Here is a 10,575-nt window from a genome sequence, read left to right as displayed (position 1 = left end):
TAAAAAATAAGTTTATTGATCAAATAGTAAATAACATCCGATTTGAATGAAATTTGATATGTGTGTTAAAAACATAAAAAACATAAAAATCCAATGGTTAGTTTTTTAAAATTCACATCCATTCAAAAGATATAAGATGAGTTTTAAGATTTTTTTTCTCTAAACTAGTTTAAAGAGAAATATTGTCCACTAAGAGGAATGTGTGAAGGTATTTTAGATAATTTAAAAAGTGGAGACACCAAGTATTCTTATTCCTATAATATGTATACAGAGGATCCATGATAGCTAAATTATGTTTTGCAAAAATGATAATTACTTACTATGGGGCAAGGTTGTCAAAATTGCGATCTGGATCATAGAATCGCATGATTTTATGATCCTATCTTACCAAAACATTTAGAATTGCATTAGGATCGTAAAAATAGTAGGATTGTGTATGATTTTATAGGATTGTAGGATTGTATAAGATCCTACCGATTCTATCGATCCTACCACAACATCAGTTTTTGGTTTTTTTTTTTTTTTTGGATAAATTTTTGGTTTTGATGAAATTTTAAGGGTTTTTAATTTTCTATATAGTGATGGTATGCCTTTTTATTTGTTTTATTTTATATAATTATGTTAACCTAAGCAAATTTTTTCTAATTTCTTGTGTTCAGATTAGTGCCTTTAAATCTTTGTGTATGATACTATGCATGATATTATGTATGACATTATGTATGATTTAATATTATGATTAATAAAGTTTTTTATTGTTATCTAAAATAATAGTAACATAAATATTTGGACATTGTCATATAGTCCATGAGATGCATAGTATGTGATTTATGTGAAAAGTCACAGAAGATATAAATCACAAGTTTTTTGTAAACTCAGAATTATAGTTCGTAATCGGTGATGAAATTGGGCATTTCATCTGCGAAGACTATAACATATCAACTAAGATGATTTGTTTTGATCATAGAAGTGGAGATTTCTAGTTAATGTGTTGATATGTTTTAAGAGTTAAAATATATTGAACTAGACTGCTGTGAGATTTATTATTCTCCTAATGGCTATCAAATGAATAATAAATCTCACAACTTCTATTTACATGAACTCTTAATCTTGAGAGGATAATGGACTTGATTATGAAGTGTAAGTTGCTTTGATATATCAGGAGTGTGATCTAAAGTAACGATCAAAACCCTAGTATGTTGGGCAGTCACATTTAGTATTAATGGAACATATATTTTCAAGATGGAATTCATAATTTCTTAATGGAGATATAAAATATTCCTTTGTGATAAGTTTAATAGGTTCAGTTATTCAAAGAGTTAGGCCTAAACACTTTGTTAAGAAGTTACTAAAGTATATATTTATGCAATTGAATTTCATAAATATATGATAAATAACTTTAAAGGATTAAACCGGGTACTCAAGAATTAAGATGTGGTAATCTACAAAGTGACATCTATATTTATGACTTTGTATTACTACGAATATTTTATGAAGGGGTTGCATGTACAATAAAGTATTGAGATATAATTTATAAAGAAGGCCTAGAGTATAAATATAGTTAATAGTAATTTTGGACTTGTCAAGAGTTGAGAAAAAAGTCCAAGATCCATTGGAGCTAGTGTCTTATTGGTCCCTTTTGGTCCTACTCCAAGCCACATACTAAAGCCTAATTGGAAAGGCCCAAAAGGCTAGCCCAAGTAGATAATCAGTTATAAGGAGAGAAACATACAAAATTTTTAATGAAAAAAAAAGAATATGAAATGGGGCGTATGTGAGTGTGAGACACTATCTTATTCTCCCTTTAAAAACTGATTGAGAGACCACACTTCTTGGGTGTAAAGTGGAATTGGAGTGAAGATTAAAAGTGTTCCTAAGTACTTCTGATTTTTGTTTTGAATTTCATCACACCAAGGTACGCTTTCTTGTTCTTGAATCCTGAAATTTGCATAGTACATGTTAACAATTGCAAATGAAGTAAATCCGTTAATTTTTCGCTGTGTATGTTTTGTATGCGATACAAACATGTATTTTTCCAACATCTTGTTCACTTGTAATCAAAATGAAGGAATGTTTCATCATTTCTAAATGAAGAATTTATATTGGTTTTGCTATCTTTTAAGCTATAATATTGTTAAATTTGTTTAATCAATATACTAATTTGCGTTATAATATTACTAAAATGTTTTTCTTATCTATAATTTTATTAGTATGCTTTTATTTGTAGATTGATTGATTGATTTTTTTGAGCATGCTCTATAATTGTTGTTGAGTGATATAATTTGAATAGTTGAGTGTGAAGTTGTATCTTAATCTTTTTTGCAGCTCTAATATATAAATATACAATGTATACATAGATGATGAACTGGATGATAATGATTAAGACTGTAGTTATAAGAACCCTAAAATGAGAATAATTAAATGTTCACTTCGCTTTAATATTAATCTTGTTTTTGGTTATCATATTTTAGTTAGCTAGTTTCCATGATGATTTATTTTGGATTTTAAACTTGGAACTTGGAAAATATTTCCATATGTGTTGATAAATATTTTGGTATTTGGTTGTTAATTAAACATTTATTGAACTTTTTAATATATTGAGTCAAAACTTAAATATATTTGTTTTGTTAGTATAGACGTAGCGATGTATGATATGCAAATTGCATCATATGATGCAAATCTTTGTTTTGTTTTTTGTTTTTTTGTTTTATATATAAAATTACAATTTACGTGATTATTCAATTTATAAAGTCATTATCAATATGTTTTTTTGCTTTAAAATTGAAAATATGTAGAAACTTATAATTCATAATTTACGATCTACGATTTTACCTACCTTTCACGATCTTATGTAGGATCTCAATTTTGACAATCTTTTTCTCGTAAAAAACAAAAAGAAGAGAAACAAAACTACTTGGGGATTTTATTTTCAGTACATCAGTAAGAAATTGGGGGCTCTTGATCTCGTACACATCATTACAAATCAAAATCTTCCAACAATTTCGTAGGTGTATATTGTACTTAGAGACCGTAGAAAGACAGCCACCTATCTGCCATTTCAAGACATTCTTTAGGCTTGTATTCTGGAGCTGTGTGACCCCCTCCCTGTACAAGTAAAGATATCAAAATTACTCATTTCCTGCTTGTGAAAACTATTGCAATTTTTAAATAAACCGGGAATTTTTTTTTTCTTGCCTTCACTGTAGCAAAGGTTAAGCCGTCTCCAGTAGTTGTTTTCACATATTTCTCTGTGAATCTATTTAAAAAATGGTGAATTATAAGAATGAGAATTTTATCCATATATGTATAAATATAGCTTAACATGTACAGAATTGCAAAAATAAATAAGAAAAAAATAGATTAGAAGCTAACCCTGCAATTTGACCATCAACAGTCCAAGGCCTCCAACCATCAACCGTTGTCATATTCAGAAAATTTACCCATGCTAGTGTACCCACATATGGAATCATCATGTCGTGGTCACCACTGTAACAATGACAATTATATGATCAAGAAATATTAAAATGATTTTAATTCGAGGTTAATTAATGAATTATTTTGAATAATGTTTTTGAAAGATTAACACCTTTGTTGCTTTGGAAACTCAGTAATTTTCATGTGATTTAAGATGCATATGCTTTTAATTTAATAAATGTGACAAAGCTGATCAATTTTGAGTTGATCACAGCAGAAGCAGAAGCAAAATGGTAATGAGAAATCACCTGTATATTAAAGCTCGATAGCCTCTTTTCTGGAGTTCTTCATGATAATGGACCACGCTGAAGAGGTTGCTATCATAAGCTAAGCTTTTATTGCACCTCTTCCAATCTAGTATCGTCCCCTAAAATTTCATACCAAAAACGTCTTATTGAAATTAATTTGACTTGGGATACCACAACTTTTGGCCTTGGTTTATTATTTTTTCGGCATAAATTAACTTTTAAAGTAATTTCTTTTATGTGGGGACTGGGTTGTTGGAGAGGGAAATTTAAAGCCTCAATAAATGTCTTTGCTAAAAATACTAGAAAATACTAGTTAAACTACATAACTCTTGGCAACAATAAAACGTTATTAACCTGAAAGTGAAATGTCACTTACGTTTCGGACACCAAGAGCATTTTGTACAGCTTGATCATTGGCCCACATGTAAGAGAGCACATAATTGCTATTCTGCAAGAAGTATAAAGGTGACCTTAACAAGAGAATCTAGTTTACAAAATTGGAAAAATATTTTTCACGATTATTCAAATTCACTATTTCACTCCTATATCCACAATTGACCTGAAAATATTTATATTTTAATATATAAAGGTGGGTATAAAAAAACAAAGATGTAAAATAGTGGATGTGTAAGAATCAATATTATACAAAATCAGACATAGACATTAATGTTACCCGACACCACTTTTCTTGGCGTTTAGTTGGTGATTGAATGATCTCATCCGGTATGTCGTCAAAAAATTTTCTTCCCCAGTTCATGGTTTTTGGTCTTGGGGTTGCAAAGCTACACTTGGGTTCCAAAATGTGCGCATCATTTACTCTTAATGTGCACTACAAATTCAGTCACACATTTAGTTACATAACATAAGGATAAGTAAAATAAAAGGAAAAAAATAAAATAAAATGAAGTAAATGAAAATTCAGTAAGTAATTCTCACTAGTAACAAACAATTAGAATAAAATAAATTTGTTTTGAAACAACTAGATGGGCAAGTCCCGAAACCTCTGCGACAAGTCCAATATCATCCATGCATGTTGAATTGTTTATATCTGGAGTAACGTATTCCTCGTTGCAAGCTGCTTTTATCGACTGGAAAAGTATATACGTAAAATTTTCAGAACACATGCTAGAAATTAGATAGTGGTAGAAACATCATTAGCTGTTGTAATCAAATGATATTACTATTACATCCAATTAATCAAATGATGAACTTATGAACTAAGGGGAAAAATATTTGCAAGTCAAAGATAATGATTTAAATGGTTTGACTACTTGTAACAAATGATTACCTCCTTGGTTACAACTAAAAAAAAAAATCATTTTTCTTTTTTTGAATTAAAAAAAAAAAAAAAAAAATACTTTACAAAGCCAAACCCTAATACATAATTCAACGCATTTTCTTAAAATCGTATTATATGGTTTTGGTCAAATATTATAACTCTGAAAGTATATTTAGTACTACATCACTTAAATTTAAAATCACGTGATATTCTGTACCAATATTAGATTGTAAAAAAAAAAAAATCTTATATTGAAAAATTGACTTTTTTTTTTTTTTTTTAGTTAAGTAGAAAAGATTGTGTTACTGAGTGAAGCTTGTGCCTAATGACTTTTTATATTAGACACAAGACATATCCTATCATCCTTCCATATGTAAGTATATTAATACCACAAACAAGAATCAAGCATAAGTAGAGGTTCAGATTACTTCGTAAAGTTCATCTGATATGAGTGTCAACCGGTGGAAATATTTCACTCTTGAATTCTGATCACCATGTTGTTCTGTCACTGGGTTGCCAAGCATGTATCCCTGATTGAATTGAAACAATATAAATATTAAACCAGAATTTCAAAGTTCAGTGTGAGTCAGAGTGAACCAGAACAACCATGACAAAGAAAGGGAATTCGAGTATGATAATTAGGCACATACTAGGAGACTCATGGGAGGTACGCTTCCATCTATGTTACCTGCAATGCCATAATCGACCAATATTATGACTTGTTTACAATGAAAATATGTTGAATAAATGAATGAATGCTTACCATTTGATATTAGAAGAGTAACTTGGGGAACAATTACGCCTGAATAGGAATCACCAGCTATGTAAAGTGGATTTTTGATATATCGGGGATGATCTAACAGCCACTGCATCACAATTTCAAAAAGAATTAACACTTTCAATTAAATCAACAAGAATAACCAATTTGATTTCATAGTTTTTGCTCACCTTTCTAAGGAAAAGATATATGGCCTGAGGTAATTTTGTGTCCGAGCTGTAGTAACCTTCTTGGGTATGAGAGTACGAGAATCCAGTACCAACAGGTGCGTCTAAAAATATTACATTTGCGATCTGGAAAATTGTAACCATATATAGTGTGTTAAAAATAAAAGAATAAAACAAAGAAAGAAAAAAGAAAAAAAAAACTATTCCTTTGCATAAGAATGAAGATGGCGGATAGGAATTTAGCACCTCAGTCCATGAGTACGGGTTCTGAACCAGCGTTGGCCTGCTACCATTGAAAGCGGTATAGTCGAAAGTTAGTGGTCCTGCACAATAGTAAAAGTTACTATAGGTAAAACATTCAAGTCAATGGAATGGGTTAAATTTTGAGGCAAAAAACCGATTAGGTTAAATAAATTGGATATGCTATGAAATGGAGATGATCCTCTTCGGTGGTAGAATGGTAGGGGTGTGCGTCAATTCCACCAACAAGACAAAATTGACCCATCCTTCCCAACCTGATGCCTCGAGTTGGTTTTCGTGAATTGATATGTTGGAATTTTATTTTGAGTCTTGAAAACTATCAACTTATTTAATCCAACTTGACTCATCATGTATATAAATTTAGTTTTATTACCCTTATTTTAATTTATTTTAATTTGATTTATTTTCGTATTTTAAGAAATAGTTTCAATGAATATGAAAATTTGGAATATAATATAAATATATTATATAAATTATAATAATTTATAGAAAAAGAGTATTTAAATAATCGATAAAAACTCATATTTTTTAGAAGGCATCAAATATATATGCACAAATTAGTGAATTAGACCCAATTACTCAATCCAACTCAACCCAACATAATCCAACCCATGTGAGTTGGGTTGGGGTGATTTTCTGCATATGTGATAGGTTGGAAATTTCTCAACCCACTAAAATGGTTAAGTTAAAAATAATCTTCAACTTGATCCATACACATCCATACCCTTCTGCAAAAAGACATGTGATTTGCCTTATCTCACTGTCTCAAAAATACATGTCAACGACATACTGCAGTAATTTTCATGACAATATATGATTAGGCTTTCATTAAAAGGGTCACTCTTGAGTTCTTATTTCATACATTGGTTAGGGATAAGAATTTATTAACGTTGATTGTCATATGATTAATTTGCACATACGTTTTCCTTTGGTAAGTGAAATCATATTAGGGTATTTTCAACTATTTAAATGGATTAGGACATATCTAATTGTCAAAGTAAGTTTGGTCTTTTTGCAACATAATATTTGCTAAAGAGAGGACGAGTAGATGAAAATTGAAGTTGACCTTAGGAGTGGTTTGAGTCTTTGGATAGGTCAGGTACCAATAAAAACCTCTCAATTTTAAGGTTAAATTTTATGGTCTGTTTGGATTGAGGGAGAGGGAGGGGGAGAAGAGTAAAGTAGAGTAGAATAGATTTAACACAAAATTAGCTTATTTTTAGCCAACTCTACTCTACTCCCCCTCCATCCAAACATGCCATTATGTTTTAAGAATTTAATGGTGTTGATGCTGTCACACAATTTAAAATCTCTTCCCACCAAATATGTACACCCATGAATCCCTACAAAAGAAAATTTTGACTATGGACCTGGACTATCTCCATATCAAAAAAGCAAATGTAGAGGATTCTCCCCTCTCACCTCTATACCTTTTCCTTTGGTAAGTGAAATCATATTAGTGTGCGTATGGGATAAGCTGAATTTTTCAGCTTATTTCAACTTTTAGCTTATTTTTTGTACTATTTATGAGTCTCAGTGCACTATTTAGCTAAGTTTTACATTTTCTATAGTATTTTTAACTAAATAAGCTATTTCCAAACAGACATTTAGTGTCACTTTATATATGATGAAATCCAAAAAAATAAAATCTTAATAATAAAATATATCCTCTAAATTTCATTTCAAATGAAAAGTATCTTATTCTTGTTCAACTCACTTCTCAGTAAGGTTGAACATTATTGCTAGGGACCCATATGTAATATCGTAATAATGGAAGAGATGATAGATGATGATCTTATAGGCATGCGCGTTTATACATGTGTGTGTGTGTGTGTGTGTGTGGGGGGGGGGGGGGGGGGGGGGGGGGGGGGGGGGGGTGAGTGTGTGCATTAAATCCTTAACTCATATTGTAACTTGGACAGATAAAACCATTATCCAACTCTTTTTTTTTTTTTTTTTTTGAGAAGAATTGTCCAACTCATATAAATTACATAATGTACCTAACTATTGTGCTTCACCACCTTATCGCATTTTCTAACCAGACGGTCACTAACCAGACGGTCACTACTCACTAGGCGTTGACAATGTTGAGTGCGTATAATAAATTGGACTAATATGGAACTACTTTGTTGACAATTGAGTTTTCAAAGAATTTATTAGAGAATTTGGCAATTTTGAGAGCAGGTTCCAATGGGTTTTAGAAATAGGGTGAGGTTTTCATATAGTGCATAGAATTAAAGAGTATTGGACATATATCATATCCGTGTCATGATTACCTCCAAATTCAATACACAAAAACACTAAAAGCAAACCAAACTTTTAAAAATTACGGTCAATTTAAAAAGTATTTAGCTTGAAGCTAACTTTAGTTATAAAATGTATATTTACTCCTATACAATATATCAAAATAATTAAATAATATAAGTTATGTATTTATTTAAATAACTATATTTCATTGTAAACTAATTAATACCACTAAGTTGAGTTTGGAATCACATGTGAAAAAAAGACTTAAAAGTTAAAACTCATGTATATTCTATCACTTTGGACCAAATGTCAAGAGGTTGTGGGTTTGAGTTTTAAGTACTGACCCATATTTCAAAATGCATCAATCGTTGTAATAGGGTCAAGTAGTAGTATGCTATGTGGGCGCTGTTGGTACCCATAAGTTTATCAAAGACTCAAGTGACAATGTATTATGGGGCATGAGGCAATGACTACACACGTGTGCTCCATTTTTTTCTTTCTCCCAAAAAAAAAATCCCCATGTATGCTTAATGAGCTCAGGACCGAGTTGGGGGGGGGGGGGGGGGGGGGGGGGCTATTATGCTTCGGAAAAGAACAAACAATTCGAAACAATGATGTTATCGTTTCATGAGCAAATCCAAAAAAGATAAGAATTAATTATTAACAACCAATTTAACAAGTTATGGAAAAAGGTAATAAAAATTATACATTTTCCTACCATTCTTTATTTCCGTAGTCTCTTTGAAGGTTTTGAATGGTAGACACAAAATTTTCAAATTATCTTTCTCTTAGGCATGAGAATTGAAAAGAAATTAAAGTTGAGTGATATACCGATTTCGTAAAGGAGGCCGGAGAGAGCTGAACAACCAGGGCCTCCGGTAAGCCAAAGCACAAGAGGGTCTCTTACTGGGTTTCTTTGTGACTCAATGAAATAGTAGAATAGCTCTAAATCATCTGTTTCCCCTACTGCAACATATCTATATAAAATGCCATTGTCACAATTGTTACATTTCCAATTATACATACAACCATGGAAAATTAGAGAAAAGAAAAATGGAAAAATGAAGAAGACAAATGTGCTTCGTGAAAATAGTGAAGAATTAATGTACAAACTCACCCAGTTTCCAGTTTGAATGGAAGTGTACCAGGATAGCCTGGTAAAGTGTCCAAGATCGTCTTCGAAGATGTTGCAAAGCTTGAGAGAAGTAATACAAGAAGTACATGAAGACACATTAAACCAACATACTTGCCATTAATGCACGAAACTTTTAGAAATATTGATTCAGTTGCCATATTAGCCATGCCTTAATAATTAGTTGTGGTGGGTGATACAGAAAGCAAGAATGTGCCAAAAAAAATTGGAGGATATATGAATATTACTCATACCATTTGTTTCTAACAGATAGTAGTGAATATCTTTGAAACTTAAAAAGGGGCTTTGATCGTTTCCGTTTGATACGTACTCTTTTGTATTTGCCATGAAAATTTCATTTTTTTCCCCAAACTGTAGGTCCAAGTTATGGAAGGTTTGTTAACATTTGCTCCATTGAAGTTGGGAGTCAATTCATCAAACAACAGTGGAAAATAGTTTCTTACCTATAAAATTGCAGCTAACTTTCACTTCATTCAAAAATGAAAATCTTCAAGAATTTTATGTTTAATTAGTAGGTGAACTAATTAAGGTCAACAGTACTAGATGCTTTGCTTTGACTTTCAGTAGCCATGAAAATTGTTGAATATAGAAGAAGTTCAATTACAACCAACTTTCAGTACCTGCCAATAAAACGGGGTACGTAGAACCTAACTTAAATATTATTCCACGTGGTTCACATTTCATTTGCATCGTAATATATATATCTGCTTGGTTTTACCTATATTTAATGCAGATTCCAGTTTTTTTTTTTTTTTTTTAAAGGATTTTTTAGGGAGTATATTGAATACACGAGTTAAAGTGTAAATTTCTATGGAAACAACTTTTTAAAAATAAATCATAGGAAATACAGAAATAGTAATGAAAATCAAAATTAATTCTTATATTTCATTTTATATCATTTTGAATATTCAAATCTTTCTCCTTCAAATAAAAAAAAAATATTTTTTATTTCAAGAGATTGAGAGAGGTAA

General features: G+C 30.8%; 1 protein-coding gene across 2 annotated transcripts; it reads right to left on the bottom strand.

The window, feature by feature from the left end:
- Positions 1-2,897: 2,897 nt before the first annotated feature.
- LOC142643240 (serine carboxypeptidase-like 18) lies at positions 2,898-9,946 on the bottom strand. 2 transcript variants are annotated; one of them, XM_075817775.1, is made up of 15 exons: positions 9,915-9,946; positions 9,569-9,646; positions 9,283-9,428; positions 6,190-6,266; positions 5,947-6,069; positions 5,762-5,864; positions 5,649-5,686; positions 5,427-5,528; positions 4,721-4,807; positions 4,393-4,548; positions 4,096-4,167; positions 3,720-3,838; positions 3,370-3,483; positions 3,193-3,253; positions 2,898-3,102 (listed from the first exon to the last, which is right to left on the bottom strand). In XM_075817775.1, exons 1-15 carry the CDS (start codon positions 9,929-9,931, stop codon positions 3,019-3,021), a joined length of 1,377 nt encoding a protein of 458 aa, XP_075673890.1. In that variant the 5' UTR covers positions 9,932-9,946; the 3' UTR covers positions 2,898-3,018. The 2 variants fall into 2 exon arrangements, with proteins under 2 accessions (XP_075673890.1, XP_075673889.1); XM_075817774.1 differs by lacking the exon at positions 9,915-9,946 and having other exon boundaries at positions 9,569-9,831.
- Positions 9,947-10,575: the final 629 nt, after the last annotated feature.

Source organism: Castanea sativa, chromosome 7 (genome assembly GCF_040712315.1).
Source record: "Castanea sativa cultivar Marrone di Chiusa Pesio chromosome 7, ASM4071231v1".
NCBI classification, from domain to species: Eukaryota; Viridiplantae; Streptophyta; class Magnoliopsida; order Fagales; family Fagaceae; genus Castanea; species Castanea sativa.
Note: the sequence above shows the minus strand (reverse complement) of the source record. Positions and strands in the feature narration are given on the sequence as shown.